This window comes from Saccostrea echinata, unplaced genomic scaffold (assembly GCF_033153115.1).
Source record: "Saccostrea echinata isolate AGI-Se365-2 ecotype Australia unplaced genomic scaffold, CSIRO_AGI_Sech_v1 ptg000030l, whole genome shotgun sequence".
In the NCBI taxonomy this organism is placed as follows: Eukaryota; Metazoa; Mollusca; class Bivalvia; order Ostreida; family Ostreidae; genus Saccostrea; species Saccostrea echinata.
Genome location: NW_026889779.1, coordinates 19757784 through 19776687, shown reverse-complemented (window position 1 = coordinate 19776687; position 18904 = coordinate 19757784). Strand labels below are relative to the sequence as shown.

General features: G+C 34.3%; 2 protein-coding genes and 1 long non-coding RNA gene across 3 annotated transcripts; 2 read left to right on the top strand and 1 right to left on the bottom strand.

Moving 5' to 3' along the window:
• Positions 1-1052: 1052 nt before the first annotated feature.
• LOC133196511 (uncharacterized) lies at positions 1053-1911 on the top strand. Its single transcript, XR_009722365.1, has 3 exons — positions 1053-1115; positions 1595-1751; positions 1867-1911. It is a non-coding gene; the product is annotated as an uncharacterized LOC133196511 (long non-coding RNA).
• A 328-nt stretch (positions 1912-2239) lies between these two features.
• On the top strand, positions 2240-2791 carry LOC133196921 (putative ATP-dependent DNA helicase Q1). Its single transcript, XM_061332767.1, has one exon. The coding sequence runs from the start codon at positions 2240-2242 to the stop codon at positions 2789-2791; it is 552 nt and encodes a 183-aa protein (XP_061188751.1).
• Positions 2792-4123: 1332 nt separating this feature from the next.
• On the bottom strand, positions 4124-17439 carry LOC133196920 (uncharacterized). Its single transcript, XM_061332766.1, has 7 exons — positions 16876-17439; positions 6605-7081; positions 6211-6404; positions 5618-5909; positions 5278-5404; positions 4743-4874; positions 4124-4392 (listed from the first exon to the last, which is right to left on the bottom strand). The coding sequence occupies exons 1-7, from the start codon at positions 17437-17439 to the stop codon at positions 4124-4126; spliced, it is 2055 nt and encodes a 684-aa protein (XP_061188750.1).
• Between the last annotated feature and the right edge of the window lie 1465 nt (positions 17440-18904).

The following is an 18904-nucleotide window of genomic DNA, read 5'->3' as shown; positions in this document are numbered from 1 at the left end:
AAAATCGCGCATTAAAAGATTGAGGGGCAATATGAGAACCTTTTATTCTTCTGTATTCAATAATCCAGAAGTAAAAAAAGAATTAAGTAGATTACATGATCAGTACGTACTGGTCCCTGCTGATAAAGCAGGTAACAACATTGTCTTTGTTTGTAAGGCTCATTATATTAAATGTATTTTAAAGGATCTTGGATTTAATTCTACAAGTGGTAATCCAAGTTATACTCATAGTTCCCTTTCTAAGGAAGAAATTCTTCAAAATCATATGTCAGTTTTGAATATTTTTAATATTCCAAACAACCATAATGAACTTGAATTTACCATATCTATATTGGATTCCGAAACTTTCACTTTTCAATCGTCAACTTCCCTTACTTATGCAGCAATATACCTTCATCACTTGCATACGGGGTTTATATCTCTCAGTTAATTCGACACAAGAGCATACTCTACGTATGTACAATTTCTAAAACGAGGTAAATTATTGACAAACAAGTTGATGAAACAAGAAAAGCAGCAGTCTCGTTTAAAGTCATCATTTCGTAAGTTCTATGGTCGATACAATGACCTTGTCAGCAAATACAATTTATCATTGAGTCAAATGCTGACTGACGTTTTTCATACTAATTGTTAGGCCACAATCTGATTAAAATCAGATCCTCGATGCTCCTTTTTTAACGATATGTCGCTTACGAGGATCTGAAGAAGCCCAATAGAGGGTCATCTCCTGGTGACCTTTGAGATTTTAATATTCATGATAAATCTGACCAATCAGATTGCTTGTATTTTATCGACATTCGGAAATGTAAAAAAAATGGCGGACATAGAACTAAAAGTTGCGTTAGAAAAAGTATTGCCATTCTTTCACATTAATGAGTTAAAAAAGGAACAAATGCAGATATTAGAGGCAATCCTCAAGAAAAAGGATTGCATAGCCGTACTTCCGACGGGCTACGGAAAGTCTCTTCCATTCCAAATTGCCATTTCTGTAAAGAAATTTTTACATCGCGATGATGCAGACGAAAAAATCATTGTGTGTTGTCCCCTCGTCGCATTGATGAAGGACCAAGTGACAAGACTTAACTGTCTTCCAGGCATTAAAGCAAAATTCAGAGGTAAGTTATATAATTTTAAATCAAATATTGTACGGTTGTACAGCATACAAAATTACAAATTGCTTAGGAGCGCTGAATTAACTATATATTAACCTGTTAACTGTTTAATACGTTGGAATGTTTCTTGAGTGATCTAGAAAAGGGATGTCCTGACCCCCTCTCCCTCCCTTTTAAATTTCAAAGTTGTTACACATCGTATTAAAGCTATCGAAAATAGCCACTCACCAACCCCTACCAAACAAAAATTACTTCAAACTATCCCCTACCCTTGTAAAATTTCGTAATCTGTGCATGAATTTGATTTCAAGATAAACAACAATTTTTAGTTTCATAAATTTGTAATTCACATAGATAGGATTCAATTAATTAATTTGGAAGTTAGTTGTATTGGCTTTACATGTTTAGAAACTTCAAGTACCGCATGACCATCATATCATAACTAATTGAATGATGTGTAGACCTACAATTTTTAAATATAGGTGATGAAGAGGAAGAGGGTTTCATTTCCAGTGGAGAGTTTGATTATTTGTTTGCTTCTCCTGAAAGTTTAGTTGGTGATAAATTCTTCAGAACAGTTCTTCAGAATTTCAAAGTGTCAAATATTGTCATTGATGAATTCCATACAATCTCAGCTTGGTAAGATAATACAATGTACATGTAATTTAGAAATAGAAAAAAAGCTTGTTGCTTGATTTTCCCCTTTCCATGACCATGCATCAAAATCTTGTTTATTGTTAAGTATATCTTACAGGGGAGATGATGACAATGGAAAAGAAGCCTTCCGAAGATGGTTCCATTATGTTGGAGAGCTTCAATCTTTGTTTCCATGTGCATCAATAGTGGCATTGAGTGCTACATGTACAAAGGGGATTTCTAAAAAAGTAATGAAAATTTTGAATATAGCCGAGGATGCAGTTCAAATATTTTCTTCACCAGATAAACAAAATATTAAGCTTGTTGTTGTAAAAATCCCTAATACTCTTGAGATTGCTATGTCATGGCTTATAGATGCTCTTAGTGAAAACAAATTACCAAGAACACTACTTTACTGCAATTCTATTAAAACTGCTTCAAGTTTGTATAGTTACATAATAACTGAAATTCAAGACTGTAAATGTGTGGAAATGTACCATTCAGAAACTCCTTCAGAAAAGAAAGAAATCATTCTTAAAGCTATTCAGAATCCTGATAGTGATGTACGTCTCGTTATTGCAACAAGTTCCCTTGGAATGGGTGTTGATTGTGCAAAATTTTACAATGTTATTTTGTATGGACCACCAAAAACTGTTGTCGAGTTAATTCAGGAAATTGGAAGAGTGGGTAGAGATGGACAAACATCAACTGCATTATTGTTATACAATTCATTTAATCTGTGCAAAGTTGAAAGTGATGTGAAAAATATAATCAAGAGTGATAAATGTAGACGTTTTGCATTACTTCAGCCATTTCTAAATCAACAAGAACTCGATGATCTGGGTAAAAATACAGGATCATCTCTGTGTTGTGACATATGTGCCAAAGTCAATCCAGATCAGTCGTCATTATCTAATATTGAGAAACTACTGACTATAAACTTTAATGATGATGAAAATGTTAACCTTGCAAGTGACAGTTCAGATGACACAGTTTCATATGATTATGTTGAAGATGAATTTTTTGACCATTCTTTTCCGTAATTATACTGAATAATAAATGTTTTAATTTTGTTTTATTCTTTGTGACCCTTTCATTAGTTACAACCAGCACGTAACATAATCACTGACCAATTAGGCCAAGATAAATAAATAGTGTGTTCCATATTTTTACTTTCCCTAATTTTATTGAGAAAAAAAAATTATTTCATAAATTAATGTCCTTCAATAAACATTTTAAATTATTTTATGAAAAATGGCAATATTATTTTGATGTCCATGAAGAAACACACCATTCATTTATCTTTTCCTTATCAGCTTATTTTAACAGTTGACCACTTAAACATGTTAAAAGAATTCCTGTGATTATTCTTTCATTAAAAAGTTCTTTGTCACTAGGTGAACTTTAGGAAATTTGTTGTTTGTCCTCTCCCAACACTGCATATTGGTAAACTTTAGGTCTGTTGGTAGAGAAATTATTTTTACTCTTCAAAGTTGTACAAAAAAATATAGATATCTGTTTTTTTAAAATAAAACGTGCATGCTCACATTGTAAAGAAAATAATCCGAGTCAGTCTGTTGGGGGAGGGCAAATTAAACAAACAATTTTTTGGTGACCTTACTTGAAATGCATGTAATGAAAAAAGCATGTGTTTCAAATATGTTTATTTTGCAGTCTGTGATAAGCAACTACTGGTTTATGTCTTACAATTAAAGTAGACAGTCCGTTAAAACATTCATCATAAATTTTGGGGTCATTTTTTATGCCTTCACATTTCAACTTTCGACCATCAACAACGGAGAATGCATTTATTTCTGCAAGTTCTTTAAAAACCTTTTGAACATCTTCCAAATAAGAAGGTACAGTATGAAAACTCTTCCTACCAGATATATCACAAATCACATCAAAATGTTTGGTTGAGTTAATAATATGGGGGAATTCCTTGGAGTGTGCTAAAATACTCTCCCTGGTTTGGAAGCAAGAACAGGCAAATTTGCTGTCTCTATTCAAAAGTTCAACATATTCGTCTAAGGCCAAGTTGTTGTTTTTTCCTCCCTGTAGATTAATAAATCTGTTTGCTGTCAGGCGTTGTTTTAGTTCCTCGCTAAGCAACCCCTCCGTCATTGCAACCAAATGGATAGAACCTATAGCATACTTCGTTTTGTTAGTATAGTTATAAATAGGAAGCTCATATTTAGCTGATTTAATGCCCCTTACACCATCTGCCATGTCAACAGCATCATCCAAATTCTTGTGTAACAGTGAAAGTTTAAAAAGTAGCAACATGTAACCATTTAGTTCATCTTTACTTTTCTTTTTTTCTTTCTTTTGTTTCTTTGACACAGTAACACCATGCATTTTTTCTTCGTGTGCTTTCAGACTGCCAACATACGCATAAGTTTTTTCACAATGATGACATTCACTCTACCTTCATTGAAATTTGACACCCAATAATTGTCCGGATGATTTTTGTCGGTCACACAATCTCTTAACATGGACATAATATCAGGAGAACCCTCAAAAAAGTATTTTTCAATGATCCTTTCACATATGTCATTTATCCATGAGATTTTGTCTGCATCTGTATACTGGTAAAATTGTTGAGGCAGCGGAATGGAATCTGATAAATTCTCAAGATCCATTTCTTTCAGAAATAAATAACAGCAAATGGCATCTAAGATGGTGTAATATAAATATTTGTATGAACGGTAGGCATTTTTCACATCCCCTTTAACACTTCTGTGGTTCAATAAATTTCTGAAGTAATAAACTGTTCCTCTGTCTCCTGCAGATCCGGTATTGTATGTAAGTTTTGCTATTGCCTAAAATAAAATTGAATTTTCTGAAGTTATATTTTTTAGTCTAACTAATTTAAGAATTCAACATATGATTAGGAAATGTTTATCTAATCTGAAATTTTAAGATTGATGAAAGGTTTCATGAAGGGTAGCAAACCATTTTCTAAATAAAATTATACATAGATAAGGTACTTACTTCTAAAAAAATTCATTGATCTGTGGAAATCCTCGATTTTGGATATGAAACCTTCTAATCTATCATCAGACGTGTTACCATTAAGCATGGCTTCCTGTGCACACTGAATGCGCTCATCAGTAAGCCGGTCACCTGTTTTAACAAACATAATTAACACATTACTTTTACAGTATCTCATACAAATTTCAATCAGTACACCGCAAGTGGAGCATTCCTTGCAACAGAATAGGTTTTCAAATATGTTGTGTATCAAATTAAACACATTTGTTAATCATGTTAACTTGTACATAAAATTTGATATGTACCCAAATGATACTCAATAGTATTGATTTTCTCAAGAAATAATTCTTTCTGAAATGAATATAGTTTGATTTATTAATACAATGCCTCAGAATTATGTCTAATGATTCTAAGTGCTAAGATTTTATTTCAAACATACAAACACACAAACAAACCAACTTGCATACAATTAGCAATGTTCTATCCCTTTCCATTAAGTTGTATGAGGGTATAATAATTGACCACTTATACTTACCACCAAAAAGAACAGGCTCACAAATCTCTCCATCTCTGTGAGGAACATACTTCTGCTGTAATTCTTTTAAGAGCTTGATGACATCCGCTGTTTTGGTTTCATTACAGTCATACAGTCCTAACGGATACTGAAATTTGAAAGCATGTTAATTTATATGATAAGTTTATAACCATAATATCAGCATACCCACAAATCATATCAACACCATATTCCTATCATAAACAAGAATACTTTGTGAAAAATTAAATCACTTGCATTGTTTTAATTTGACAATAAATTTAAATCCACTATAAATTCATACCTAGTATTTAATCTTTGCATTTTAACCTGGAATACTTACTTGTACTGTTTTAATTCCTGCTTGATCACTATACTTGTGTGGCAGATGTTTGGGATATATTTTGTCCAATAGTTTTGAAAGGTGGGGAATGTTCCTGATCACAGATGTTGCAGTAATAAAAACCAATTCTTCCTTCAACTTTTCTTGTTCTTCAAGTGATGGCACGAATTTTTCAAAAGAGATGTCTGCATATTCTAGGTCTCTTTCTGGAGTTACCACAGGTATTTGCACTCTATCTACAGCAATCAATACATTAAACAAATGTATGGATTGTGTCTGGTTCTGGGAGGTCCTTCAAAATAGAACAAGATGTGTATGGTCACTATGATTTGTAAACTTACATTATTATAAATAACAAACCAAACTAATTGAAATTATATCTACTATTTGCTTCCTGATTTTTGATCTTTAAGATATTTAAAAATGGGGAGCACATAGATATAATTTTAACTAAACTGAAATTTCTACTAAAGTGATGCATGTACCTATACTGTTTATCAACTCAAACTTTGTATAATAATGTTCTATATTTTTTCCAGTTTTGATTTGAACAAAACCCAATACATATCCAATAAATAAGACACAAAATTTACCTGTAGGATGGCAGTATTTTTTTATCCCAATTGTCACCAATTAACTGGTATTTTGTTGTATTTTCTTGACCCTCCTCCCAAGACTTCTTCAGTGCTATGACCTCTGCATCTAAATTTGATATCCAGGTTTCTAACTTGCTGTGCATGGATTTACTTGTCACAGTCATTCCGCACTTGGCTAATCTGTCAATATCCTAAAAAAGCCTCGAGTTATTACAAATATGTAAACACAATTTATTAAAATTAATAACATAATCTAAGCAACACATATTAATCACTTCATTTCAAGCATTGTAAATCTCTTTATCTGCATTGTCTTTAAAAACATACACAACATAAACAGACAAAGATAGGGTATGTTCATTGAACACTTCCTTTGAATGAAAAAATTTACCCTCTGTGTACATCCTCCATGAGCCAAAATGAAACCGAGCTGGTAATGCACCGATGGCATCTCTTGATTACGTCCGTGAAATGCTGAAGCTACTGTAAGCATTAAGTTTATGAATTTCTTCTCACCAATGGCAACTGGAACATCACTAACTGCTGACTGAATAACTCTCAGGGTGTTTGGTGCTTTGATGTGAAGCTCCCTGTAAAACTTATCCCAAGAAAATTCTAATATACTGTTGTGGTCTTTTTGCTGGAGAATGCTTCCTGAATTTCTTTTACAGAGTTCTTTTGATTCACAACTTATGATGTGTGACACTGCTGTAACAACCTCCTTCCTGTAAGCTGTGGATACTACAGCAATTATAGCATTTTTGGCATTTCCTGAGGACCTACCATTAAAAATAGCTCTACATATTTTCTGTTCTGTTTCATTTCTTACAAGCTCTGTTCTTCTTCCACTTGGGTATGCAATGGTTATCTGTAGAATGAAAAAAGAATTTACTTACAAATGGATATCATATATAATCTAAACATACATATTCATTTATCAATAAATATTGAAGAAGTAAAAACAATAACATTTATAAAAACAAAATAAATTAACAAGTGATTATCACTTATTCATGGTTATACAGGAATAGCAATATTAAGATATTTCTGGAATACATTCAACTTTTTCTTGCTTCTTGACTTTCATCATTCAAAATGTAAATGTAACTAACATATTTTTTTTGTATTATTTTTAATCTTGACATGGAATTTGATGATAAAAATACCTTAGTTTCATCTATGCTGGATGGTGTTTATATCTGAAATAACAACTGCAACAATCTAACTCTGGAAGAAAAAAATAAGCAATATAAAAAAAAAAAAAAAAAAAAAACTGAAGATTTGTTGGTATTCATTAATTAAAAAAAACAAACGAAACAAAACAAAAACAAATCAGGCTGCAAATAATAGTGCTGTATTACAGTTATAATGATATCTGGATTGAGTTACAGGTTTTTAATAGCTCACCTGAGCTGAAAGCTCAAGTGAGCTTTTCTGATCATCCACTGTCTGTCGTCCGTCACCCTGTTCGTCCGTAAACTTTTCACATTTTCAACTTCTTCTCAAGAACCACTGGGCAAATTTTAACCAAAGTAGGTACAAAGCATCCTTAAGTAAAGACCTAGGGAATTTAAATTCTTAAAATGAAGGACCAAGTCCCCTCCAAGGGGAAATAATTAAGAAAAGACAAAGATAGGGTGGGGTCATTAAAAATCTTTTTCTCAAGAACCACAGGGCCAGAAAAGCTGAAACTTATGTGGAATCTTCCTGAGGTAGGGAAGATTCTAAATTGTTCAAATCATGGCCCCTGGGATAGGGTGGGGCCACATTATGGAATCAAAGTTTTAAATTGAAATATATAGGAAAAATCTTTTTCTCAAGAACCACTGGCTCAGAAAAGATGAAACATAGGTGAAAGATCCCTGAGGTAGTGTAAATTGTAAATTTATTCACACTTTGGTCCCCGGCGGTAGGGTGGGGCCACAACAGGGAATCAAAGTTTAATATAGATTGTATATGAAAAATTTTTTTATTAGATCATCCCAAGGACAGCAAAGCCATGATTAGTCAAATTAATATGGAAACAACTTTAGGTAGTGTAGATTCAGGTTTGTTCAAATCATGACCCCCCTCCCCTCTTAGGAACAAGGTGAGGCTACAATAGCCAATCAAAGTTTAAATAGAACTTCATGAGAAAAAGTCTTTAAAACTTAACTTCTCAGGAAAAATGAAACCATGATGAATCATTTTTTAAATGTGGAAGCACTCTTACGTAGTGTTTGTTTGTTTTGTTTTGTTTATTGTTTAACGTCCCTCGAGAATTTTTCACTCATATGGGGACGCCACCACTTGCCGGTGGAGAGCCGCACTCAGGGCCATTGAGCAGTGAGGGATCTTTTTGGTGCCAACATCTAATGCGACACGGGAACTCGGTTTATTCGGTTTCATCTGAAGGACCGGTCTCCACGTCCCAGTGGGATTTGAACCCGCGAAGTAAGGATCAACTCCTTACTCCATGACTCTAGAGGGAACGCTCTGACCACTGCGCCACGCCGGCGACTCTTACGTCATGTAGATTCAAGTTTGTTGAAATCTTGAACCCCCAGGGATAGGGTGGAATGACAATAGTAGATCATAGTTTTTCATATTAATTATTTATAGGAAAAGATTTTAAAAACCTTCTCTGAAGAACAGCAAAGCCATGGTTATTCTTATTTATATTGAAGTATACTCTGGTAGTGTAGATTCAATTTTATACATACCTTGGCCCCTGTATATAGGATGTGGCCACAAAAAGGTGAATCAAAATTTTACATAGGAATACACTCGTATATAGGGGACAAATCTGATGAAGAACAACAGCGCCAAAATGATTCAGGTGAGCATTGTGGCCCATGGGCCTCTTGTTTCAATAATTATTTCAAAATAATATCACCTATTGGAAAGTATGGGTATAACTGTAACATGAATGAATCTTAATATACTACCAAATGCAGAAATTTGTAGAAAGTAGTTAACACATTTGTGTATTTGTGTTTTTGTAAATATTTATTTTAGAACATGAAAGTTAATTTATTTCAAATATATATCTTGATCCCCCCAAAATATCATGTATATGATAGGTATTGGGTGTTGAAGTGGGTTGATGTAAAATTGTAATATTAACATGGTAAACTGTTTCCAAAAAAACATCTTCTGAATTGAACGAATAACGAACAAGTAATTTAACTAGAGCAGAGCTCGTTGCAAAGCAACGAGTAGGTCTTCCGTTGGAGCTGCGAACAGGAAGAAGTGACCTTGAGTCAAGGTCATGCCACATTCTAAGGTTATAAGCAATCTTGTAAGGGGTATCAACTTGCAATGTCTCACCAGTAGAAAGACAGTTAAGGAATGTTGTTTCTCCGTTGATGACCTTGAACTCGTTCAAATGACCTTGCATCAAACCATGACACACTCTGGTTATAAGCAAACCCCATCTTTGTGTTACCGACTCGACAAGTTAACACATGTTCTTTCAGACCATTCATCCAGTCAAAACATTCTTTCCTTAGTGACCCTAAATTTAATCAACATGGCCGTAGGAACCGAGGGAGGGGGGGGGGGGCGTGCCCCCCAATAATTTTGCCGATATATAGATTACTATAGTAGACATAGATACTATAGCTTGTGCCACCTCAATAGAAACGTCTGATAACCTTCTTTTTTTTTGCTTGTCAAGGAATTTTTGGTAGTTGGTGACCTTTTTTTGCTTGTCAGGAAATTTATGGTAGTAGTGCCCCCTCAACTGTCAACTGAAAATGTATGGCTGTGCCCCCCCCCCCCCCCCAAAAAAAAAACCCATCTGAATTTGCTTCCTATGGGCCTGATCAAGGCAATGATACACTCTGTATGATATCAGCGATACCCTTTTGTGTGTTTCGCAGTTGACAAGTTCACAGTTTGCATTTATTGCATGATAGTGAGGGAGACATGAAGATTTCTTCGCCCATAAAAAATCATATTCCCCGAGGGCAACTTGAAGATTTCTTCGCCCATGAAAAATCATACTTCCCGAAGGCAACGCCCGAGAGAAATATGATTTTTCATTTGCGAAGAAATCTTTATGTCTCCCTCACTATTATGCAATAAATTGTTTATAATACCGAATTAACCAAAATGCAGGAATTACAAAGGAGATCCAATGAATAAAGCAAACATGCATTTGATGAGAACGATATGAAAGAGATGTAAGTTACAGGTACACCAATAGCCTCGTTTCATTAAAAAAAAATCCTACGTGACAAGTTTGTGTGATCACACCAGTAACATTCAAACACCATTACATTTTTACACATTTAAATCGACACAATCAATCAACGATAATATGCTGACGGTGCGACCGTTGGGCGAGTGCATTGTTCACTTAATTTTAAGATCCGCCTCTCCAAACAGCACGAGACATTTGGAACGTCTAGACTGTGACGTCTCATGACGTATGTTAGCTGTATTTCCATAAACGAATTTTGAAAAGTGCAAACATTTTAATAAAGAACGTTTAATCTAATATCTTTATGCAATTCCATTAATTAAGGTGATTTTTTGGGGTGAATTTTTAGTTGTTGTTACCGCGCGAACGAAGTTAGCAGCGTCGCTATAAACAATCTAACTCCTCACTCGTTTAATTGTGACGTCACAATCGTGAAACACGACGTTTTGTTGCAGGGCAAACATGATGGACACGTGACTTTCTCGGCCAATCAAATTCTATTTTACTGGTGATTTTTCACTTGTAAGCTAGTTTTCACAGAGGTATAATAAACGTTTTTTTAGACCATACATCGAAATAAATTATCATAATTTCTATAGTCGTAATTTATTAGGTCCAACTCACTGCTTTAAAGGATCATTGTAAATGTTTTATGCCCAATTTGGATACTGAACAACATGTGATTTTTGAAACACTGATGCCCTCATGTGGCATCTTATGGCAAAAGTTAAAAGTTTCTCAAATGCAAGTCAAACTCCATGGTCAAGATCAAAAGATAAAAAAAAATGTTATTACCCAAATAAAGGTCTTGAACAAAGAATATACTGTGAAATATATACTTGTATGAAAGCCACAGCAGCAACAGTTTAAAAGTTATGGCCAAGGTTAATTTCTTTAAAAGGTCAAACTCCAAGGTCAAGGGAACATAATTGTTTGTACTTGAGGGAAGGTCTTAATTGTTACAAGGAATACACATGTGGTATTAAAAAAGCCATAGCACCAACTGTTCAAAAGTTAAAACCAAGGTTAAAGTTTTTCAAAAATAGGACATAATCAAAGGTCAAGGTAAAATGGTCAAAATTAAAGGTATACAATGACAGGCCTTGTCACAAGAAAATTACCTATGTAATATAAAAGCCCTAGTACTAGTCATTCAAAAGTTATTGTCAAGGCTAAAGTTGTTTAAAAGTTGGTCAAACTCCAAGGTCAAGGTCAAATGGTCAAACATATTTATACCCAAGGAGGAGACTTATCACAAGGGATACAGATGTGAAGTATAAAAGCCATAGCACCAACTGTTCAAAAGTTTTGGCCAAGGTTATAGTTTGGTAAAATTTTGCGAAAGAGGATCAAACTCAAAGTTCAAGGTCAAGAGGTCAAATATGTTGGTACCTGAAGGAAGTCCTTGTTACTAGGAATACACATAAGAAATATGAAAGCAGTAGTTCCAACCAATCAAATTTTATGGGCATAGTTAAAGTTTTTGCGGACAAAGAGGCTAACACAGTCTAACAGACAAATAGACAGGTGGACAGGACAAAAACTGTATGCCCCCCGGATCTTCGATTACAGTAGCATAATAAAATGTCGGCGTCTTTGGGTTTTCGCATTGGCCTTAAATCTGAAAATCCAACGGATTACAAGGTGCATTACGATACGCTTTCACATCATGTTCTATAACCCAGAGCATATTGTCTGCAAAGATAAATATTTAATTCAGTATTTAATTAGCTATGCATAATTATCTATGTTGTTTTAAAAAGGAAATATAAAAAAGAAATATTTGTTTTATATTTTTCGATGTAGAGATATACAGAAAATGTTTTCCAATTTTAAGTCCTATCGCAATACACATTTTAAAAAAAAGTGTGTGTTGGAGGGGGGGGGGGGGGGTCATTACATTTTTGCTGGGATTCGCCTATGTATGATCGTAGAGAAACAAAGAGTGGGGAGGGTGCAAGCAGCAACTAAATCAAAATTTACATATTAAAACTACAACAAAAGACTATTTTCAGAAGGTCTGCCCCCCCCCCCCCGTACAATCCGTACAACGGACCTGTGAGAAAAATACTGATCCTACATTCAGAGTCCCAGGGCACCAGGAAAGAGTGGCAAAAAGAGAATATCGGTTTATTTCAGTCTATAAGTCGAATCAAAATATGTTTTCCTCAAGAGTCTTCTTTCTTTGAGTTCTTCCCAGTGATCGTGTGATTTATTTCATTTAATTTACGTTCTGTACTGGACTTGGAAAATGAGGACATCTTTAGGTTCCTGAGCTGGCCTTGAAGCCCGCAGAACAGATTTTCTGCTTTATGATAAATTCAAGTGATATGTAATACGGTATTAATTTTGTGTTGATTTTATTAATGTTAATTTCATCAAGAAATATGAAAAATTAATGTTTTAACTATACATAGTGAGGCATTTTTTGTGTGGAACGATTATTTTGGGGTTTTCACGATTTTTTCATATGGTACACATGATGAGTAAGTGCAATAAATATAATTTGTGGGGTCTGTCCACAAGTACCTGTTGTCAAGCCCGTAGAAAACAATTTCAGTTTTTTTGGGAAGGGGGGGGGGGGCAAATAGAAATTTCCACAGGTACTTGTACTCGATTTTTTCCTATGATACACATGATGAATAAGTGTAATAAATATAATTTGTGGAAAAAAAATGTCCAACAAACATTGGGGTTGAATTTGGGGGGGGGGGGGGATCCTGTCCACAAGTACCTGTGGAAATTTCTTGATACATAAACAGAATTTAAAAGCATGTATTAGACATCTTTTGAAGGGGAGAGGGCACGGCCGTAATTAAAAGTTATATAGAGACTAGGAAGGAATGAACTGTCATTAAATTTTGGTTAAGAACTATTACCTAAACTCTTCACTTTCACATTTTCAATTACAGATTCTTGTTTTTAAAAAGCTATACATGTACATTTATATGTATCTATTAGATGCATAAATCATGTTATTAATCATTTTATCTTAAAGGAAAAGTAAAAATCTCAATCAAACTTGTTCCGCATATTATGCTCTCTGATTCATTACTCAACAGATGCTTCATATACATGTAAGAATGGAAGACTGCAGACTGCAGGTGTGATAAATTCACAGCATGCAGCTCCAGCCTTAATTCCAACTTTGTTCCAAATTATTATTCAACGCGAAAAATTAGAATTAGCCGATAGAATATTTTGAATCACTTCGGAAATGCTGCCGTAACACCAGACTGAGTTCACAATATCGAGTGATTTTGATTGACAGGTGTAGCGCCGTTGTGCATGGATTTCGTGTAACTATACATGTACTGCAGATTGTGGTTGAAAATAATAAACAAACAGATCTAAAGAAAAGATATTGTATACTGTACATATATTTGTTAAGAACCAGTTCATTCATGAAACGAATTTAGTCGTATTATGTGGGCCCATGTTAGATTTGACAGGTTGATTTACTAGTAGAAATTCAATGGACCACCGTCATTTAGGGTATTCCGAATCACCCCGCACATCGCGACTCTCGGTAATTTACCTTACCGCTGTACCTCGCACGACACATGCACAGGTGTGACAACCAAACAGTCATTATTAGTAAGGTCTATACTTATTGCATACAACAAATAAAGAGGTAAACATAATGCGTTAACTAAAAGAATTAATTATTTTAATTCAATAACTTCCTATCCTTTTCGAAGAAAATGCCCGTGTAGAAACGTATTTCTCATCGATGTCGTGGCGTTGTTGGTGGATGAAACATGGCATATAAGGTATCGATAGAACGGCAATTTTATAAGCTTTTGTGAGTATTATTTGTTTTTTATAACACCTCAAAAATATACTAGTTATGGCCGCATTTGTAGCCCCCTACAGTTTCGAACCACGTGTGTACATGCCCCTAGCCAAATAAATTGCACACGCTACATGTATACTTGTTATATGTCAGATTATTATTTTTTTTACAACATTGTTTTTCTTAAATGCAAGGGGTATGAAAGTAATGATTTGACAAAGCAAGAGCTATAATAAGACTATCCCGGGTCCCGGTATACACTTGATCAGTGTTGATCAATGTTCATATGTACGAGTACACGTATGCAAATAATTCGATAGCTTTTGAAGATTTCAACATACATTTTTGTAACACGCATATTTGTAATAACCACTTTATATACAAAACAAAATTTCATTCTCTTATATGGTAATATGGACGTCGTAATAGATCTGACTGAATGCTTGACATGCCTGTTTCAAAAACGTTTCCTAAGTTATCTTAAGATATGCCTAAGTTATAACTTTAGAAGTTCCTAAGATTTATCACAGCTGTATCACGAAACAATCTTATCTAAAAAAAAATTATAAGTCATTTCTTAAGTTGTGCCTTTAAGGACTAATAAAATAACATTCCCGCTCTATATACAACTCTCAGTATGGTATATATTTTTAGATTCAAAAAGAAAGGGTGCGAGGATTAGGGATTGCCCCCACTTTTAAAGGATTTGGACACAAGTATGCTTAACTTTGCGAAGTGTTTTGCTAGATCTAAGCATTCACAGACACACCCTTTCAAGCCATCTTCCCTTCCGAGCACACGATATTTGTATTTTAATTTTTAAACATTGTTCTAGGCGTTATACATTTACTTTATTTTGTTCTTATAAGGTATCTACATGTAAATAAAATTTTAAAATGAATGCTTCGTAGCGAACACATGCGAGTTTATATTTTTCAAACAATCTTTGCCAATTACTACACTGCATGTACATGCTAGTTGTTTGTGCGGTGTAGAGCAACAATGTATTTCAACATCGAGGTGCCCGCGGCTCTCTGTGGCCACGTGTATGTAAACGAGGACTGGACTACAACACTTAAAGACACAAAGCGGCAGAGACGGATGAAACTGTTTGCTGTATTACAAAGACTTGAATTATAGTACATGTATATTTGAAGGAATTTTTATTTATGTTAATGTTTATTTAATTCTATAAATAATAAATGGACATTCACAAGAGTGGTGGTAAAAATAATATGTGCGTAGCATGCGTAGTAATTACAATTATTTACCGAAGCCCCCATTCAATTACAATTGCAGATGAATTAAAATACAACAACACGGGATAGAGCAATACTTTTTTTTAAATGTATTGTTGCGTGAACAGACAAAAACAGCGATTAAAATTCAAAATGATTTTTATGCACCAGTGTTTGGAATTAAGATTATAAAAGATCGGTAAAGTAATCTTACTGATTCGATATAATTAAAAACATAACTTTCCATTAATTAATAGCTCTTTCTACAAAATTGACATTATACGCGATCACAAATACTAGCTTTGTTTATGGTCACAGGTGGCTAGTACACTGGTGACCTCGATCAACAGCGTGGGATTCGCGCGTTGGGTTACATAACTAAACATCGAGCTGAACATGGAGACCGTAATATGCATACAGCTAATGATCGTGAATTATTCAATGCATACAGTTTAAAATCACTTACAAAGTTTGTTGTAATAATAAACGTAGAAAGATAGATTTAATATTCTCCGCTTTTGAACACTATTAACCTAATTTAAAAAAGAAGAAAAGAAAGACTAGTTGTAATAAATAATTTAATAGTGAACCATAAACCACGTTTTAAACCTTATTAAAAAGAAAATTAACATTAAATACCGCAGGGTATATTATTGATAGCAAGTCTGTTTAAGTTATACACATGAAGAGGTCTAATTTCCTTGCCGAATGAAAAACGTTACCTGTTTACCTGGCCTGCTTTCTAATACGTATTACGCAATACCCATGGTATACTCGAACAAAACAACATTTTCATTAGATCAAAAAGGTGTAAAAGAACAATTTTGTTCCCAAGATCCAGATCGAAATATTTACCGTTTTTGAGTTATAAAGCAAAAACTTTTAAGGGCCCAAGATCCCTAATCATAGGGGCCAGGCCCTTTGAAATAGTATAATATGAAAGCCCTTGCAATTATGCGCAACTTTTGTTCTACATGTCTTAACAAAATATTTCTAGTTTTCAAGATATAAAGGAAAATATGTCAAATTTTTTGCTGTTTTCCGCTTTCTAACTTTTGACCCCTCTCTAGCGCCATTTTTAATGCAAAAATCAAAAAACAAAAACCGATGTGCACAACTTCAATGCTTCCTCTTTTCAATTTCAAAGGGTTTTGTGCTCCAATTATAACCATTTCTGAGCCTTTGTCTGGAAATGGGAGGCATGCAAAATTCAATCAAAGGGGAATAACTCGTGAACAGAAGGTAATTTCCGAATTGTATTACGGTATTCTGACAGTGTTTTGTAAAGTCTAAAAGCTCTGAAAATTTGAACAAAATCTGTTTAAAAATGAGGAAGATATGAAGCGTCAAAGTTGGCGTCTAGGAAAAAAAAAAAGAATAATCTTAATCATCACAATCAGTAGAAGGTCTTCCGTTGGAAACGAAAGACCTTAATTACTTACCTCAATTTCACCTTGATTGGCTTGAAGATTCACTTTCACATCCTGAAATTCTAGTGATCTCCGTACAGTCTTTGGCTTATCAATATCACCTGTATTAGTTATTTCTTTAAAAGGTGCTATATGGACAGGTATATACTTAACAGCTTCTATATTAAATGTCTTGCCTTTCTTTGCTGACTGCGTTACCACTGGACTTCGTAGCATCCGTTTCGTAATAACCTTTCTTCTGGGAGAAGGTAGCTGTAGCAGATGTGTTTCATTAATTTTCCTAGCCATGCTACATATGTTTGCTTTTATGTTCTCGTTTTTCTGTTCAGATTTTATCACACTGTCCACACTTCTATAACATTTCAGGCACACGGCACTGTTGCTTGAAAAGTTGATACCAGTTATTTTATAAACATTTTCTACCCTCTCAGTGGTAAACCTGAGTTTCCGGTCAAAATGTTTACGTAGTATGACCTCACCATTGTCTTTCTTTTCATACTGAATGAAAGAAAACCCGCAGAGAACACAAATATCACTGAGAGCACACGTTTTCGTCGGCGTAGCAGGCGCCGCCATTTTCTACTTTCGTTTTAAATCCTCATTCGTATTGCATCGGGAGTTATTAATAAAATTTTGAATTCCGAAGATTTTACAGAGTCTCGCAAGCGGTCGTTTGATTGGATAATATAAAGGTCACCAGGAGATGACCCTCTATTGGGCTTCTTCAGATCCTCGTAAGCGACATATCGTTAAAAAAGGAGCATCGAGGATCTTATTTTAATCAGATTGTGTTAGGCCATTATTTACAAACTGAATTGTCGACGAATTTTACCGTTATTTCCCGATTATGACAAGGAGCACACGGCGGGTGTGACCGATCGGCAGGGGATGCTCACTGCTCCGTGGCACCTGATCCCACCTCTGATGTTTTGGAGGTCCGTGTTTGCTCTTCTCCTATTTTGCATTGTTTAATAGACTTTTGAGCTTGAATACTGTTCGTTATCTCCATATATTTCATACAAATAAAACTCTTTTTTTTTGTATTGACCATAAACTTGCGAAATGATGACTTCAAACGAAACTGTTGATATCCTTGTTTCATCGACCTGTTTGTCAACAGCTTGCCTCGTTTTAGAAGTAGTTCATACATAGAACATGCTCTTGCGTATCAAATCAACTGGGACACAAAAACCCCATATGCAGGTACGTGATAAGGGTATATTTCTAAATAAGTAAGGGATGTGTCAGACTCTGTGCTATCTTTTATTTCAAGCTCACAGGGATATATCGAGTGGACATATGATTGGAAGAAACAATTGTTACTTGATAATACGTCGTAGATATATCTAAATGTCGAATTAAGGGCACAGCACGTGTTTACTTCTTCTCACGAGAAGTTTCGAATAAATTCTGCATCATATGAATACAAAAATAGGTCTGCTAATAAGGGGGAGCAATTGGTACCCATAGAAATTCCAACAGATTGTTGGAAGACCTGATCTCCATAGAACTGCACAGATATTGTCAATAAGAAACGCAAGCATCGTTTTAATATCAACTTCAAAGTACATGTGTCTGTAATTAGAAATTTTGCAAATGACCAATGACAAGATAGGTATATTTACGAGTTCCATTTTTATTGAAAAAAAGCAGCTGTCAATGATGTCAAAAAGCCTGGACTTTAATTCATCGTAGTGAATGGTTGTATATAGTGTTGGAAAGTCGTCGTATGTTTTGATGTTATTGATTTTGTTAAAATTTTTTGATTTATTCAAATTTTTAACTGGATGTTTTGTTAAGTATCACAATAACAAGTAAAAATATCACGCAATACAGTTTATGTATATAATTTTATTTAATTATAATTTATTTATCTATTCAATTATTGATATAACTCTCGATTATCTCCTACATTTTACACCCATTTGATACAGCATTAATGGTAAATTGGATAAAAAAAATTTCTGAATGCAAGGAAAAGTTCATTACAAATTCATTAATGATTTTAAAACTAGTATCATATGGATATTTGCTCTTTATT